General features: G+C 33.7%; 1 protein-coding gene across 1 annotated transcript in view; it reads left to right on the top strand.

Moving 5' to 3' along the window:
- Window positions 1-19,454, top strand: part of LOC118744850 (hemicentin-1) — a gene marked incomplete at both ends in the record, with an annotated part of 365,034 nt that overhangs the window by 177,547 nt on the left and 168,033 nt on the right. Inside the window, 1 exon segment of the mRNA XM_036478225.1 lies at window positions 17,045-17,080. Coding sequence (XP_036334118.1) covers window positions 17,045-17,080 — 36 coding nt within the window.

Below are 19,454 nucleotides of genomic sequence, written 5' to 3'. Positions count from 1 at the left end.
ATTTATTGAGGAGGGTTGCCATTTGTTCGAAAAATCAAATTCAAATTAGTTCTTCAGTTTATTGAAATACTTGCGTATCACAATGTCAGATAAAAGAGAAGCTGACTTCCAAAAAGTCAATTGCTTTGCATGCGTACAAAGTATAATGTTCCATAACGCCGAACTGCGAAATATTGACACTGTATACTTTTCCAAAACGCATCCGAAAAGTTATCGAAACGCATCGCCAGAGCAATCAGCGCATCAGAAACAAAGTTGATGCTTCGTTTGTTATTGGTTACCAGTGGTGTTTTAATAATGGAAAATTCAGAAAAATTGTTCATAACTATACTGAATATTTAAAGTATGCAATTTATATGGTTGCAACGTGTCGCAACCCTGCATATAAAAACAGTTTGAATACCGCAGTATAACAGTATCCAAACATTGCATTGATACGTTTTGGCAGTCAGCCAGATTTAGGAAGATTTTAGTTTGTGAATATCTTTGAAAGAGATTTTCGAAAATTAGAGGTCAAATTAAAAACTTTACATATAAATGTGTGGTGAAGTTTTTATTTTTATTTTTTTTTTAATTAAGAATTTTTGTCACCGGTGTACGGTGATTTGAAATTTAATGAAACTAAAAACACGTACTATGCCAGGCTGCTATTCACTGGCACTCGGATCTCTTATAAATCTGACTAACATTTGTAATATTTTTTAAGTTTTGAAATTATATTTGGGCGTTTTAACGTTATGCGGGTTCACTAGTATTTTTTTAATATCCAAGCTTATGACCGTATATTTTAACTTACATGAATTCATACTTACGTGGCTCTTTCAAAATCAGGTAATTTTTTTTTTGCTGCTGTAGCTTAATGGCTTAAACCCCATAGGACCAGTGTTCGATTCCATCTAAATTAGAACAAATTGTTTGTGATAGCGGTCGCCCCTCGGCAGGCAATGACGAACCTACAAGTGTATTTCCAAAATGAAAAAGCAGCATAGAAGCAGCGCAAAATATTAGGTTTCTCCATTTGTGTAATAACATCAGGGCCCACACCACAAAATGGAGGAAAAGCTTTGGCAAATACTTAGCAAAAGTGTAAGTGCTAAAATATTATTATTATGATTATTAATGAATTTTATGATTGCGCGGAAATAGGGCTATGAGCCAAATTCAAAACGTGTATACTAATGTTTAGGCAAAGTTTTCCCCTAAATGATTGCCCGTCTTCGCAGGAAAATTCCTAATATCGTCACAAACCTTGTGTTCAAGACCCCATGAGATTCGAAAATTAAGTTTAACATTCCCGGCGATTATTTATAAATTTTTTAACAAAATTGATTATACATTGGGAATAGCACTGCAAGAGCGGACGGCATAGCACGAATAATAGGAAATAAAATGTTAAATCATTCCTTGATTACATTTCCTTTCGACTACTACAGAGTATCTGTTCGCACAGTTACACTAAATCTTATTCTCAGTGTTTTATTTAACAACACACCACTTGATTTCCGGTTTTCCTTTTGTATCTCCGCTATACATACATACATAAACTTGCATGCAAAAAGGAATTTCGTTGTAAATGCACTTGTTTCGGCTTCTATGGTGCTTGAAAGAGATTTATAGATTTGCGGTTTACAAGGTGTTTTTGTTGCTACTCACTATGCCGTGGTCAGTTTTCGTTTCCATTTCGTGGTCTTGAATTCTATGTTCCCCATTTCTCCTGAAAAATTATCAAACAATCTTTAAGAGTAACTTCGTTAAGATTTTATTCACTTTGACACTTTCTTATTCACCCAATAAGTCCATTGGTTATTTAATTATTCCTAAAATATATAATTTCCGAATATGTATTATTGCCTCATAAATAACCCGTACTTGCGCAGATATCATAAATAAATAAAATAAAAATTATATCGACCTCCCACCATCAACACTTTATTAATATGTATTTATCTTGGGATTTAAAGTCATAGTAAAATAATGAGATGGAATAAAGCTCTTGAGAGGAATACATAAAAAGTTTAACACTAGAAAGACCAAAGCATAATCACGTTTCTGACAGATTATATTACCAAAACTATTTATTGCATTAGCATCGTTAACATTTCACGACTTTTATGCTCCGATTTTGTTAACGTTATTCTGATTAGTTTATAAGGTTTATAATTAATTCTTTATAGATGTTTATGAAAAATTATTACATACCTTAAAAGACCGCGACGGTCATTTGACCTCAATGCCTACATTTTATCGAATACACGTATGCGTAGTTGGACGAAATTTATTCTACATTAAGTCATTACTTTAGCTTGTTAGTTTAATTTAACGACGAATAAAACAAAAATGTTTAAACGCCTGACTTCATCATTTTACCACTCAAGGTCTTTCTAGGTAGTGCAAAATTTCGGTCTTCCTGATATTAAAGATTCGGCTTTTAGCCACAAAGATAGAAGAGTATTCGTAAACATAATGCAAAAAAATATATTTTTTTTTAATAATTAAAAAAATACGCATTATCTTATGTATCACTAGGCGCAATTAGTCTTAAAAAACATGCTTAAATAAGATAACAGTTGAAAACCGTGGATAGTGTCTTCTTCTCCTGTCCTCCATGATACTCTGCTTAAACGGCTCATCCAATTATGAAGAAATTTTAGCGAGTTGTTGCTCGGACTCGTTTGGAAGCGTCTTTATGTTCATATTTAGCTTTTATTCAAAACACTTGACATAAATGCTCATATTTTCGCTGAAATACAAAAAGCCGTAAGTAATTAAAATTCCAAAATGATTGTTTATGATGCATTCCTTCGAATTATAAGTGCTCACATCATTTTAAGCAATAACAAATTTTAGTCAGTTAGGGCCTTTCTATATTAAAGTAACGACGATATGTATAAGTATATGTACATATGTGTGCTTGTATATCGCTTAGCGGTAATGTACTAGCAATAAAAATTGGCGAGAGTAACTGCGTTGGTGAAATGGCTTTTGCGCGATTCTTGTCGGAATTGCGGTGCCGCCATTTGATATTCTCTACAAACAACGGTAAAAGTCAACAGTTCAGCTGAACAGCGGTGAAATAACATATGAAATTGAACACGAACGAAAGTAAAAACCACGGAATTGTGTTGAATTTAATGAAATTGAATTGTAAGCAACAGCGATCTGTTGGTGGATTGTATCCGCAGGCTTTGAGTGTACCACTGAACAATCTCATGGACGTGTGCTCCTTTCCGGTGGCTTGTGTGCGCCTGTATCTTTGCTATTGTGTGAGCATCCTATTTGTTTGTATGCTTACCAGGACTCGATTTATGAGAAGTTCGTATTGACAAGCGTAACTACGTACCCTTATAGAGTTGCTGAAGTTTTATGTGAAAAAGCAACTAAAAAAAAACAAATCCATGGTGCACAGAAAAGAAATTTTATCGCCAGCAGCAATTCAAAATAACTGACATCAAAAAACCCCCACGAAGAGAGATAGGTGACGGATTCTGTTGCCATCTACTAGGTACTACAAACAGAGCAGACTTCAGCCAAGCAGCACAGATCAAACAAAGCCCTCAGTCGAGTTCACTAAAATGTACATTCTCCACTGATTTACTCAGGTACATACAAGTAAGCACATTAGGGTAGTCCAAAAATGCATATGAAAAAGTAAAGTGGGAATTTTTATGCTATCACCCCCTAGAATTGAAAGAATTTAAAATCAAAATATATTTAGAGGTCGCTTAAAGCGCTCAAAGTTTTCCATGTATTTTATAAGGGGGAAACCCACTTTTCGTTGAAATGGTATAGAATTCTTGAAAATCAATATTTTTCGATCGGCAAAACTCTGTTCCTCTTCAGAAGACTCCCAGTAATATTTTGTAGGTCCGCAAAAACCCCCAGAAAATGCAATGGAGGAAAAAATAGAAAATCTTTGGTATTAAAAAATGGTCAAATAAACAATTGGGTATTGTTGTTGGGAGTCTCCTGAAGAGAACCACAGTTTTCTGATCGAAAAATATTAATTTTCAACAATTCCATACCATTTCTACGAAACGTTGTTTTTCCCCATATAAAATACATGGAAAACTTTGAGCGCTTTGAGCGACCTCAATATACACTGGATCACAAATTTTAGTTTGGTTTTTTTCTCCAGACGCCACTATCCAATTTCTATGTAGAATTCCTCGGTGTTTCCGAAAATCGGACAAAAAATCTTTGCGTATTTTCATTTGAACACTCATTCTTTCTTATTTATCCATCGATTTTCATCATTAGTAACTTGGTTTTTTTTTTGTAACAGAACAGGCTTTAGTACAAATGCAAAAGTTTGCCACAGAACCTGTTATATTTTTAATTTTTATTCAGTTAAAATTTGATTTTTTTTTTTAATTTTTTCATTAAAAAATAAAAAAAGCTGGAATGATTAATTAATTTGTCAGAAACTATACGCCCCATCGGAAAGTGATGTATATATGGTTTATGGAGAATTTTATTAGCTGTATTTTATATTAAGATTTTTAAATTGGTTCGTAAGATATGCGTGATTAAAAAGAACAAATTTTTGCTTTAAGCTGAATAACGGTAAATTGAAAATATCTCGAAAACGTATCAATAGAAAAAAAATTAACTCGATTTTCAGAGTCACCGAGCAATTCTACATAGGAATTGGGTAGTGGCATCCATAGAATATATTGCTGTTAACCAGTGATATTTTTTGATTTCAAAATAGGGGGGAGCGCATTAAAATTCCGGCTTTACTTGTTTTGGACCACCCTAATGTACATACATACATTGAGCAGTAGCAGTTTTACCAGTCAATTCCAAGTAACACTGCCACCTACAACAACAACAGTACTAGTGACAAATAACTGAGGCATTTACTGGCGGCGCCGAACATATTCAAATTTAAAAGGTTTTGATTTGATTGGAATATTTATCTCTGCTGATACCCAGCGAAATCATTTCATTGTTTCCACAACAGTCGTCCTTCACCAACCCTCTTAGCCTCACCTCCAACGTGTCATCCAATTCCATTCAGATGTCTTTTTTTATTAATTTCATATTTCAAAGATTTTTGATTCTATTACTACTGGCTGTTTTTTGTTGATCCCATCTGGTACAGCGAGTGTATGTAGCAAAAGTCGTAGGAAATTCAGGAGATATTTATTTTTTTGCAGTGCTGGGCTGGTTGTCCCAGCAATGGGTTGTGTGCTGGGCTTGGTACCCGCCACGTCAAAACTCCTTCCAGTGAAGAAGCGAAACAATGCCTCGGATGTGACCCCCATTTATTATGGCGACAAATGTTTAAAGGACTAAGATTTGAGGGCATGCACCTGGAATGTCCGGACCCTTAATGGGGAAGGTGCCTCTGCCCAGCTGGTTGATGTCCTCGTAGGAACAAAAGCTGACATCACCGTCATCCAAGAAATGCGTTGGACGGGGCAAGGCAAGCAATGCCTGGGTCCTTGCGACGTATACTACAACTGCCATGTAAAGGGGCGCAAATTCAGTGTTGGATTTGTGGTGGGAGAGAGACTCCGTCGCCGAGTACTGTCGTTCCACCCGGTGGACGAGCGTCTAGCCATAATACGCTACGAGGCGGGATTCTTCAACATCTCGCTCATCTGCGCCGAGGATCTCTTCTATGAGCGCTTGGAGTGCACGTACGAGCGCTGCCCCCGCCATGATATCAAAATCGTGCTTGGCGACTTCAATGCCAGGGTGGGAAAGGAAGGGTCTGAGGCTGATCGATTTCGCCGGGGCCCGAAACAGTACTAGGTGCAAGCATAAAAATTTTAATCAATCATGTTGTGATAGACGGAAGGCATGCTTCCAGTGTTTTGAACGTACGTATACTCCGAGGCTCAAACATCGACCAGTGATGCCAGACATTCTCTGTTAAATATCCCACGGAAATGGGGAAAAAATCCCTCAATTACCCACATCTTGAAAATTTATCCCACAAAATTCCCAACGAATTTAAACATATACATGTTTCAGTAGTAAAGAAGTAAAATTCATATACAATAATAATAATAGTTTGGCGCTTACACATATGTGCTTTTCCTCCAATTTGTGGCGGTCCCCTTGATGTTGTCACACAAAGGGGAGGGACCTACAGTTTTACGCCGACACCGAATGGCGAGTGTATTTTTATGAGAAGCTGTTTTTCATGGCAGGAATACACTCGGAGGTTTGCCATTGCCTGTCGAGGGCCGACCGCTGTTAAGAAAAAACCCCTTTTTCTGCTTTTTTTCCCTCATTCATTTTTTCCCTTTCATTTTTTTGCTCACTCACTAAGGGCCTAAAAGGATTTTTTGGTGACTTTAAAATTGAAGCACATTCATGTGCTATTTAACATTTCATCAGATAATTTGTTCCGCTTTTTACATGAATCACCAGTTACAACTGAAAAGATTCTTTCTTACTCAGCGCTTGAATTGGTTAACGTAAGAAAATTTTCGAAATTGTCCTTATACTTTTTAACAATTATATACCATTTCACTCCACATCACATCTTCAGAACGATTAATTACGTAAGAATGTCGAATATTCTTGAATTTTGATCAATTATGCAACAATAACTGCGTCAAAAGAAAATCCCTTATTTATATGAAGTGTCCCTTTTTCCCCTTTTAATAATTTTTGATGCAAAATATCCCTCAAATAGGGAAATTACCCACAATCTGGCATCACTGACATCGACTCGGACCACTATCTTGTTGCAGCCAAGATACGCACTCTGTGCAGCAAAAAACGTGTGCCCGAATAATGTTCGATACTTTTTTTATTAGGCAAAAATGTTCGACACCTTCAACAAAAAAATTTTCCAAAAACCAATGGTAAGTCCTAGCTTCCCCATACTTGCAATTTATTATCTTGAAATTGAATGGGCTAAAAAACTGCGTACTTAACTTTTTTCTAGAGAGCGTAAATAAAAAGTGCAATATTTGAATGGAATTATGCAGAATTTTCTTTAATTTTGCACAAGGTTTGGAACTCTGATTTTATGGGCTTTTGTTGTAGCATTAACCATATTTTTATAAAAAATAGTGAAAAATAAAATATTCAAACAATAGTTGGCCGTATTGTAAAAAATTCGCTGTACCTAAACTTTATTGACTGACTGAATCTATCCTGCAAGCACATTATAAAAGCTAGAAAATTATTAGCGAGCAGCATATTAGTTAAAAATATCACATTAGTCAGTCATAGTCACAGTGAAACCGAACGCGTCAGTTACGCTTTGAAGTTGTAAAAAAAAACTCTGCGTCGTGAAAGTATTTTATAAAATCTGAAATTCAGTTCAGAGACGCAGTAGGTATATTATTGTCGTTACAAAAATAATACCCAGCCAGAATTATCCTGTAACATATGCCGTCTGTCGATGAAGAGAAGGTAGCGCCTAGCACTTCCACAATGCGGCGCGTTGAATAAAATTTAAACAAATTTATGCTTTTCAGTATGTAAAAATTTAGCTATTCGTACAATTTCCTTTCGCTTCCATAGACGTATTTACATAAGAAGGGGTTAGAATCATAAGAGTCTAAGTGAAATTTTTTTGAAAATATAAGTTATACCCTTTTTTGTATAGTTAAATATAGTGTTTATTTGGTGACAAAGAGTAAACATTCTTTGAATTAGTTAACTAACCTGCATTCATTTAGGCAAGAGTCATTTCAAATGCATTTCAAAAAAAATTCAGATCTACTTAGATCCTTCTGATTCTAACCTCTACATATGTTTATAAAAATATCACACTTTTTTTACAAATATATAAAACATATTTATTTATGTACAAGTAAAAAATTACAATATATACATACAAGACAAACGCACGAACTTCACCCATCTGTTTAATGGATGAAATCTACTTTGTGTGAAATTTAACGTGTTAGGAAATATTTCGCGAGTGGGTTTGCTGAAAAAATCCTGGCCAGGATATTTTTAATTAAATATTCCAAAATAATTATTATCTTTTTTTTTTAATTTTGCACTCATTTGTTGAATTAACAATTTACATATACACCAATCGAAAGCATAAAGCCTATAGAATGTGTTAAACAGATGAATGAAAATTACTATTCCCCATAGGTAGGCCAGGATAAAAATATACAACCCAACCTTTTCACATTCTACAGGCTTAATACTTTCGATTGGCATATAATTTGTTCATTAAACAAATGAGTACTAAATTAAAAAATAATAATAATAATTTTTGAATATTTAATATTTAATCGTAAAATATTAATTAACACTTTAAATTTCATATAAAAAAGATGTCATCCATTAAACAGATGGGTGAAGGTCGTGCCTTTGTCGGACCTTAGACTAAATGGTATATATATTATTACCGCAAGACATATAAAACTATGTGACTTCAGTCATAAAACCAGTCGGAAAAATTGAAAGCTCTTGTTAATCAACACCTTTCGGCAGGACTTTTTATGTATTAGAAGCCCTGCCAAGTTTAGAGCCAAAATATTTTAAAATTAATTTAACAAATTTAAAAGTTCGCAAAAAAAAAATGGTTAAACTATATTCTGAGTCCCACATACATGTTCTAAGTATCACATGACTACGTTCTTAAATTTCATTCTTGCAACTTTATTAGCTAGAGAAAATAAAATTAATTAAAAGGGAATTTTCAATACCTATTCGTCCTTGTGAACTAATTCTTTAAATTCTACAGAATTTTCTTTTTCATAGGGTGTCCACATTTTTATTATACATTGCACTGAATTTTTTAAAAAAATTTTGGAAGTAGTCATTTATTTTAAATTTCAAAGTCCTTTAAAAAGATCCTGACATCAGAGAGAAATTCTGGTAATGCACCTTGCTATTTGGCCCATAGTTTCGTAATTATCTTATTGGTTTGGCTGGTATTTGTTAAAGGGCACTGAAATTGGATACCGAAGACATATGATATACATAATTCATTGTCAAAGACAAAAATGAGCGCTTTTGAATCCGATTATCGAGAATCAGTGTAACAGGAAATATTTTTAATGAAATCAAAAAATGGCAATTAGCGAATCGCTGCAAATATCACTTACTTACTCAAGTAGCGTACTGGTGTATAACTTGGTGTAAATTTACGAATTTTGGTATAAATCTGATAAATTTTAAACGATGTTATACGCCGGCGTTCTATTTGAGTTACATCACACTGATCCTCGTTCATCGAGTTCAATAACGCTCATTTTTGTCCACGAGCGATGAATTATTTCATATATCTTCGTACCAAATTTCAGTGCTCTTTAACAAATGCCAACCAAACCAACAATATAATTACGAAAGTATGGACCAAATAACAAAGTGCGCATTTTCCAAAAATTTATAGTATTCTTATTTTCCGCCAACATGTCGTCATAATTGTCAATTTTGAGTGAATAAACTACTAAAATATCGCAGTTTTCGTATTTCTTAAAAGTACAGTTATATGGGAGGTAGGCGCGGCTTAATCGTTGTCTCTTTTCTTCTCAGCATTTATATATGCATTTATCTATATCTACCTCAATTCGTTTTGGCTGCTACACACAACCATTAAGTGGGCAAAGTTACATTATCCATGTGGGCAAGTGCGCTCGAGTATAAACAGTAAATGTCAGAGAATATTCTTTCGGGTAATAATAAAAGTTGCAACATCCAGTTCTCTTTTAAGTTTTATTTGAAATTTAAAGAAATGTCTAAATGGATCACCCTTTACATATATACATAGATACATATCTGTGGTCACAAGCAATAACCACTTAGTCGGCGTAAGAAAGAAATAAGTTATATATGCCATCGTATTCTGCTACTACTATTCCATGCGTGTGTGAAATCTCATCTCGCCAACTAGACTATTTAAAAAGTTATAGACGAAAATACTTTTGTTTCCTCATAAGGCTCATATTTATTACAATCCAAATGTTTAAAACGTATTTTCTAGAATTCAGGTTTTTCGACCTAGGCGACTATTGCTTATGACCACAGATATGTAGATTAGAGTGGCCCAAAAACAGCAAAGTCGGAATTTTAATGCCGCCACCCTATAGAATTGTTCTATAGAAAGAAAAAATCGCTATTCTTTTATTTTGAAATCAAAAAATATTTAGGGAGTGCTCAAAGTATAGATTTCTTAAAAATCAATATTTTTCGTTCAGAAAACTCTGGTTCTCTTCAGGAGACTTCCAGTATTATTTATTTATTTATTTATTTATTTATTTAAATAAACAGAGTTTTTCTATCGAAAAATATAGATTTTCAAGTATTCTATACCATTTAGGGGGTGGCGGCATTAAAATTCCGACTTTACTTTTTCACATGCATTTTTGGACCACTCTAATGCATACCTTTAACCATAGCGAAGTGAAGAAATTGCTTCATACCACAAACTCCCGCTGGTGTTTATTTGAAGATATCGTTTCTGGCATAATTTACATTATCAGTTCATTTTGCTTCCTCTTTCACCGCAGACCGCACGACATTCACTGAGTGGTCTAAGAATATGGAATGTTGCCTTCCCATCATCACTTTTTAGTGCTTCATTTCCTCATTCGCCCTTCACAATCGTCCATTCAAGTCGCATTTTATTCGTGTTAAAGCATTTAAAAGACCACTTAACGGCAACACTTTACAGCCACGAAGGCCCACGAACGGTAAGCGATTTCAGCACATGGCTCACAGCGTTTTTTTTTTTTTCATTTTCTGGCACTGAAATCAATTCAATTTTTATACCACAAATTAAAAAGAAAGCCATAAAAAACGACAGCTATCTCTGCTGTATAAAGATAGAAGGTCTACGAGGCGTTTCCACAGCGTACTTGTAATGGTATGAACGCCACGGTAGCTACGTGATTTGGAGGTGGGTGTTAGCAGCATTCTTGTAGTTTATACATTTTCATACCTAAACTTAGTTTGCTCACTTTTATGTATTTTCACCTTTTTTTTTGGTTTGTTAAGCAAAGCTTTTAAAGTTAAAGCAGAAAATGTAACACAGCATAAAAACTGTTTTGGCTCATGGAGGGTGCATGCGCCAAGTGCTGCATTTACTCGTTTATACGTACTTGATGCTCGTTAAGTTCAGTTTTTTTTTCTCTTTTTGTAAATCTTCTTCTAACGTTACCGGTGTTTTCGTGCTGCAGCTTGAATAGGGTTTTACCAAAAAAATTAGCAAAATTCGTGCAAAAGAAAAACCGGAAATTCAAAATGCCATTGGAAAGCATTACCCAACATTCGTTGCTGCCATTATAATAGTAAGCATTTTTGTTGTTATTAGTAGCTTCGCTACTTTGGTTTTTGTTATTGGCACTGCTGTTCCCGGCAACCACCTGCAATGAAAAGCGAATTCTACCGGCTGTATTTATTTAAAATAGTATGCCTTCTCCCTACTTCACACTTATTTGTCTTTTTTGTGAAATACTTCTCTCAGTAAAGTAAATTTTTGTTTGAACATAGCTAAATATTTTCACAAAATTTGCCCAGTGCCCAAAGAAATTTGTCGTCTACTGCAGCTCGATATTCTGTAAACCTCCTGTACGCTATGTCGTATACGCAACACCTGATTGTTTGCACGTCTTAGGCACTCGGCACATTAAGCTCCTCATAATAGTAGTGTAATCGTTTCGGCATACTAAATTATAAAGCTTTTATGCCGAACACATGTATTTCAACGTAGCTCTGTACATTACGATTAAAAATCATGTCTTCGCCTAATCATAAAAGCTTCATGAATCGAAGCGTCCAACATTGTAAGGCACTCCGCACATTACGCGCCTAATCTTAGTAGAGTAATCGTTTCGACGTGCCGAAACGAATGCATGACGACTTCACTTCTGCACACTACCGCGCCCTGCATAAGCCCTTGAGGCACACACATACCACACATTATATATTTTCTGGCCGTTCTTTCTTAATGATACACTTCCGCGAATATTTCTGCAGTAAAATATTGTATAAAGGCTTATAGTTTAGTACAATTAGCACGAATTTTAGCACAAACTCATTAATTCTCAATTATTTCCTATTGAAGTGACAAATAATTTTTATTTCAAACACAAAAAAGTAAACAAATGACGATTTCAAAACAGCAAGCGCCTTAAAATGTTGGGCGCTTCGATTCATGAAGCTTTTATAATTAGGCGCAAACACGATTTTGAATCGTAATCTATAGAGCTTCATTAAAATACATGGGTTCGGCATAAAAGCTTTATACTTTAGTATGCCGAAACGAGTACACTACTGTGATTAGGAGCTTAATGTGCAGAGTGCCTAAGGCGCTTGCAGTTTCGAAATCGTCATTTGTTTACTTTTTGTGTTGGAAATAAATTTTATTTATCAATTCAAAAGATGATAATTGAAAATGAATGATTTCGTGCTAAAATTCGTGCAAAGTGTATTAAACAACCAGCGTTTATGCAATATTTCGAAGCAGAAATATTTGCGGAAGTGCGTTGTTGCGAAAGAACGGCCAGACAATTTGTTATGTTTAGAAAGTGTTTATTAGCTGATGACTTATGCACGGCGTGCAAGTGTGCAGAAGTCGAGTCGTCATGCATTTGTTTCGGCATGACGAAACGATTACTCTACTTTGATTAGGCGCCTGATATGCCGAGTGCCTTAGGCTATCTGCACACTTGTCGTCCAATCATAGTCGCGTTATCGTCTCGCCCTGAAATATTGAGCCGAATACATGCATTTCAATGGAGATCTGCATACTTGTCGTTATCGGCAAATCGTAGAAGATGCAGAAACGGATAAGTATGGCACTGGCGTTTGCTAATCGTTGTGCGCACGCATTATTTGTTTACATTTTATGAGGAAAAATTTCTGAAAAAGGTAGAATTGCATAAAAATTAGTATTTTTTGCATAAAATCTGTGGAAATTAATAAAAAGTGGATAATTGCACTAAAATTCAATAAATGTGAGAGTGTTAACTGTAAAATATAACAAATTGTAAAAGAGTCTCTTCGTGCGTGCTCAAAACACATTTCAGGAAAAGAAAAGAAGAGATATTATTGAAAATTTTTGTCTAAAATTGATCCAGCACAGTCCATATTTTAAAAATTGCAGGGTTCTATAAATTTTTCATGAAAATATCAACCATAAAAACATAAAATATGTGAATAAGTGAATTTTTAGACGCCAATTGAATTGAAATATCACGACCGAGTCTGCGAATGTGAATTCGTCATGTTATAGTTGCATCATTATTGTGACGATGAAGCAACTATGATTGGATGACCACTGTGCATAAAGCCTTAGGCTGCGTTTCTCCAAACTCATTTAAGTGGAAATTAACTTTAATTTAATTTATTATTTATTTCTCATTTAAATTATTTTCAGTTTCAACAAGCTCTTTATTTAAGTGAGTAAAAAGTGGTTGTAAAACAGACTTGGCCAGCGAAAGTCCTCATTTGTTCTGAGAGCATTTGAAAGCTTTGGCACGCTGTGTTTTAAAAGCACGGCTGGTATACAAGTAAGCAGCAGATACGCAAAATTGTGGTGTGTGTATATTGATCAGCAGATTAAGCGTGTAACATCTCTGAGTGTGGTTATTTAAGTGAAGAGCATAGGTCACTTAAATCAAAATTAAAAACCAATTAAAATTGATTAGTGAAACCAAAAATTTTAAAATTAAAGTAATTTTCACTTAAATGAATCTGGAAAAACGCAGCCTTATTAAAGCTGAATTATGCAAGACTTAGACTTGACTTGACTTACCTAGAAACTTAGAAACGATTACTCAGCGTATCACCTATCAACTTTTCTCCTTTGATTAGTTAAAGGGAATTTTAAACGTTTAAATTATTTTTACGCCAAAATGGATACAAAATTACCATTAAAATAAATGTATTTTCGCTTATCAAATTGTGATTTTTTTTATATTTTGTCTTTGGGCGTGTATGAATCGGTAACAAAGTCCTATGGGGAATGCTGCTGAATAATATTTTGACTATGGTGAGACAGTTTTGCTAATCTGCTGTGTAAAATGAAATCTGTTTTTTGCCGGCAGTAAATTTTTGATAACGGCAGATTTATACGGAATAAAATATTACAAATTGAAGTGAAATGAATATACCAAGAAAACATCTACCACCTTGATTGCAATTCACCAATTTAAGCTTTTGTTTAACGGAAAACTATACACATCAGCAATCTTTGCGATTGTCAAAATTTTCTATGCATTTTCACTAGCCTCATGAGCTACTGAAATTTTATTCACCTCATAGTTGTAAAAATTTTACTCGCCGCGAACTTTGTTACCGATTCGCACACGCTCTTGCCAGAAGAGATACATTTATTAAAAAAAATATATTTGTGTGGCATATTTGCAAGTATTTTATTAAAAAGTTAAGTGAGCAGCATGGTTCTCTCACAGCTCTCTTTGCAATTAGAAATTTAACTTAGAAATCAAAAAATGTATAGTTCTCCAAGTTTCTAAGTGAAGTTGTTTTTTTTAGTAACTACATACACGCGCTGCTCATTTGCCAGATATACAATTTTCAAGTCAAGGCAAGTATAAGTCTTGCATAACTAGCTGTTAGAGCCGTTTTCTCAAGTAACCAGTAACTTAAAAGCTCACCTTATATTTAAAGGTTGCATTAAAATTTATGGCTCTGTCTAAAGCAAAGCATTTTCTTATCGGTTTTAAATTGGTTTACAACCAAAAATTATACATACGTCGAAAACAGATAAGAGAAATGCTTAACTATAAACATGGCTTTATTTTTAATCCAACCTTTCATTAATGGATTAAAATACCTTTAAATACTTGTGCAACGGTGCATTGCAAAAAGTTTAGAATTTTTCACAATTTTGTATTTACCAGCAGTTACGAACATATATTTGAGCTACAGCCAATTTTTGAAAAAAATCGGGTGTTTAATTGAAAACCGGCGCTTATTCCAGAGGATTTATCAAGTATAGCATATCATGCCGTATTTCACTTTAAAGGACGCATATTTATGTTTTAAATGCGAAATCTGCTATATTTTTCATATTTTATTTTAGGCCGTGGCCTAAGCCAAAAACATTTTTTTTGTACTTATCTACTTAAAATAGTCTCTAATCTGATAAGTCTTAAAGTAAAGGTTGCTTAATATTTTATTTTCTGGTACGCTATATTGCTTTGTTATTTAAAATTAAGGAATAAGCGACTTTTATTTTAAAGTTTATCACATTTGGGATCATTTAAAGTAGGTAAGTGGGTTAGGTCACTTCTGCTCCCACGACCTCATACATGTATAAAAAGGCAACATGTTTTCTTTACACCATTTTTACAGAAAACTAGACACGAATAAAGGCACGAGCTCAAAAGTTGACGTCGAAAAAAGACGCATAAAAAAACTTTAGCGTCAAAAACTCTTAACATACTTCGCCGAAGTTTTTCATAAGCATCTTTTTTTTAATTTTTTTTAAGCGCCTTTTTTCGCCTCAAAACACTATCGCGCCTTTATTCGTGTGTTTGTTTACAATTAGAAAGATATTTTAAAGCTGAGGTGCGGAAAATCACTCAATTTATAAACCAGATTAAAATAAAGCGAAAAAAAATCAATTCAAAATTGACACTAATAAAAATGTTATATATTTACATGAGTCCTCCTCATATGTGCTATAATATTCACACTGAACTTAATAAACGTCTGGGAATAAGATAAAATTGAGTATGTGGAAGAAGAAAGGAATAGAGGCAAAGATTATAATATAAATAAAGAAGCCTAAAGATAAAAACAAAGCGCATGGTAAATTTATCGACCACTTAATATAATAACAAAGGTCGGGGATATATGTACATATAGATGAAGAAAATAATGGATAAAGGTAAAGGAAAAGACAAAGACAAAAATGAAATGACAAATATAAAGGAAAGCATAAAGATAAAAAAATACAGATAAAAAATGATGGATATAGAAAAGTGTTAGAGGTAATGATAAAACTGAGGAATGAGATATGTTATCTTACGTTATGCTATGTTTGGTTATTTTATGTTGTTGTTTTTCTTAATGTTATGTTATGCTATGTTATGTTGTGTTATGTTCTTTATGTTATGTTATGTTATGTTATGCTAAGTAAAATTCTGTTTTGTTATGGTACACTATGTTTTGTTATATGATGTTAGGTTATATTATAATGTGTTATGTTATGTTATATTATGTTATGTTGTGTTATATTGTTGTGCTATTTTGTATTATGTTATGTTATGTCATATTATGTTATGTTATGTTATATTATGTTTGGCTATGTTGTGTTGTTCAACGAATTTCAATTGAATTGTCTTCATCTCCCCACAACTAACCTCACATCAACTTCTTCCAGTTCACCTCTACTCTACTCAACTCACCTCAACTTCCTTCACATAAACTCCTCTCCATTTACCTCAAATCGCCTTAACCCTACTCACTCCATTTCATCTTAACTCAGTTCACCTAAACTCACACCAACTATTGGCACCTCAACTTACCTTATCCCAACTTAACTTATCTAAACCCACCCCACCAGAAATCACTTCTCTTCAATCACAATCGCCTTAACTCAACTCAACTCAGCTCAACTCAACTTAACCCACGTCAACTCTCTGAATTTTAGTCCTTAAATTATTAAATATATGGAACAAGTGCTGCGCTACAAACAAAAGGTCTGTACAAACCTACAAATCCGTAATAAAATTAAGTCAATTGGCATTGAAATAAAATTGGCGTGTTTGGTTTACAAATTCTATTTGATATTTTATTTATCTTAGTTTCAGCTGCAAAATTTAGATATTTACATTATGTTCTTATATATATTTACGTATAATTCCTGCATTTATATGTTTGTTATTTCGCGAAATTATTTCATGCATAGTGGTTATAATGCTTGCATAAGTACCATTTTATATTTCAATTCATATAAGTACATACATATTTCAGCTACAATTCATGAAATGATTTCGTGAAATGAGAAACGCATAAACGTAGTAAATAGTATGAGATATTAAAATATTCGGAACAAATTATATTATTTTTATGTGCAGTGTCTTATAAATAAACCATTACAGTAAAATTTTATTAAATTGGTTAAATCTATCTTTTGTAGGAAATAAAAAGGGCATGCGGCGTTCCCGATTTTCAGGTATTATACAATTATAATATTTATAACCCGTATTGGTCCACCGGGGTCCAGTGGACCCCAGACCAACCATGCGGAATTACATATATTTTTTATAAACAAAAACTATTTAAAATCAATCCTGTAACTTCAGCTGTCAATACTAGAGTGTGATTATATAATTTCGGGCCGTTTGGATAGTGCGGCGTCAGTCCGTTTGCAGAAATCTATTTGTACGGTCGTATTTTTGTTTGGGATCCATAGAGCCTCGCATGAACATAGTGGGGCAAAGTCGAGAACTTAGCACTTATATTTTGTTTTGGTGTTTAGTTGTTATTTGTGACGTATAAATATCTATAAATATATTCATAGACTCGAGTATGCTTTCACTATGTATGTGGTCAACGTGATTAATTGTGGGGTACATGATTAATGTAATTTATTTATTTTATATTAGCTTATTTTAAATATTTAATTAGGGTAAGCTTTAAAACCCATTTTGTTTGATATCAAAATGTTTCTTCTGTCGAAAGCGCTACGATAAATTTGCACAGAGTGTTCAAAAGGACACTGTGCTCCGTTGCTATTTTAAGTATTTAGCTGCATACAAGGACATCTTGTATTGTTAGAGTCATGATACAACTTTTACTAGAACAAGTAGCTTATCCACCCACTCAAACGCTCATGCATCAACACAAGCCCGTCAAGCTACACTTTTCCTATTTGCCTACCTCTCCATCTAATAGTGTACTTTTTTTTTAATTTCAGTTTAAGTGCTTTATGTTCCGCCCACTGGAAAGCTCAAACTGTATGCAGCCAATTTGATTTTTTTTACTGCAGTATGAATTGCTCCTTACGCTTCTTCAACCCTTATTAAGCGCCAGATTTTCTTGTTGATGTTTTTTTCATCATTAGCATAATAAACCCTGGGGCGATTGTTTGCATAAGATTAGAAATTGAAAAATAGAAACAGCACAACAATTTTTGTGGTTGTCGGAGAAAAGCACGGGGGCATTTTCTATCTCATTTCAGTAAGCCAATAACTGAAGGATTTATGTGTAAGTGAATGCTTGTAGAATGCAATATACAAATTATAAACAAATAATTATAATTTGCATACATAAGTATACACATATACATAGTGATAAAAATTAAACAAAAAAAAATGAACGAAAGGAAATAAAAATTTAGTGGTACATAAATAATTAAATATAAACATAAGGCTGCTTTTATCCGCGACTATATTTTTTACTCCATCTCAAAATTTTGCTTGATACCTTAATAAAATACCCTGAAAATTTGAGCGCTTAATATTAATATTAAGTGATCGACTAAGGCGTGCAAAATTTTCCGTTTAAAATATACGTAAACTTTGATTTTTTCCTCAAAATTATATTATTTGGTATAAGAATTTTATGTTATAATCCTGACTACCACCACCGAGGCAGTTTCCTACAAGTTTGTCATAAAGATTTTTTCTGTAGCTCTTGTTTTTTACGAGATAGGGGAAAAAACGAGAATTTTAAAAAAATTTAGTTTAGTGACCCGCACTAACTTGCTGGTGGGAGTTAGGGTTACGCTGCAGGGGATACTTTTGTATAGCTTTCAATTCTAAAGAAAACCCATCACTGACAAAGACTACGCCACAAAATGCCTCTGAGTTGTAGAATTTTGATAAAAAAAATTGAAGTTTACGTATATTTTAAACAGAAAATCCCACAAAATTTTGAAGTGGGAGTGAAAAAAGTAGTCGCGAAAAAGCACCCTTATATACATGAACTTAATACACACTGTACCGAAGACCTCAAGTTTTGAAATTACATAAAAAAACTCGGAAACACGTAAAATTAATCTGGGGTCGTAGATTATGGATCTGTGTACAGTTTTCCGAGATTAGGTCATCCCAATATATGTTCCATTTCTTCCATTTCTATTACATAATTTCTTCCATTTCTATTACAATTTATTCAAAATACAATAACACATTGAACCGAAAACACCAATACACTGACCAAAAACACCCCTACAGCCTGCCAGGAAAAACGGCAAGAAGAAGAGTTACTTTACTTATGGAACTGTACGATGAACAAAGTTCGCTGCGAGTAAATTTTTGACAAGTATGAGGGGAGCTAATGAATTTTTAGACAAATGCATACACAATTTTCACAACCGCAAAGATTCTTGATGTGTATAATTTTTCTGACTCAAATTTAAGCAAAAGTAATACAATATTAGGAAATGGAGTTTCTGGTTTCAAAATTAAGGAGTATTACACTACGTCAAACAGTAGTAAACAAAATACTATAATAACTTTGTGATGGTATTGTTGATAGATGTCCCTCACAAATATTAGATAACATTCTTCATAGAGTTCATTGAAAATCCTAAAAACATAAAT

Source organism: Rhagoletis pomonella, unplaced genomic scaffold (genome assembly GCF_013731165.1).
Source record: "Rhagoletis pomonella isolate Grant_MI unplaced genomic scaffold, Rhpom_1.0 Rhpom_scaffold_00008, whole genome shotgun sequence".
NCBI lineage: Eukaryota > Metazoa > Arthropoda > Insecta > Diptera > Tephritidae > Rhagoletis > Rhagoletis pomonella.
This window is presented reverse-complemented; position numbering and strand designations above follow the sequence as displayed.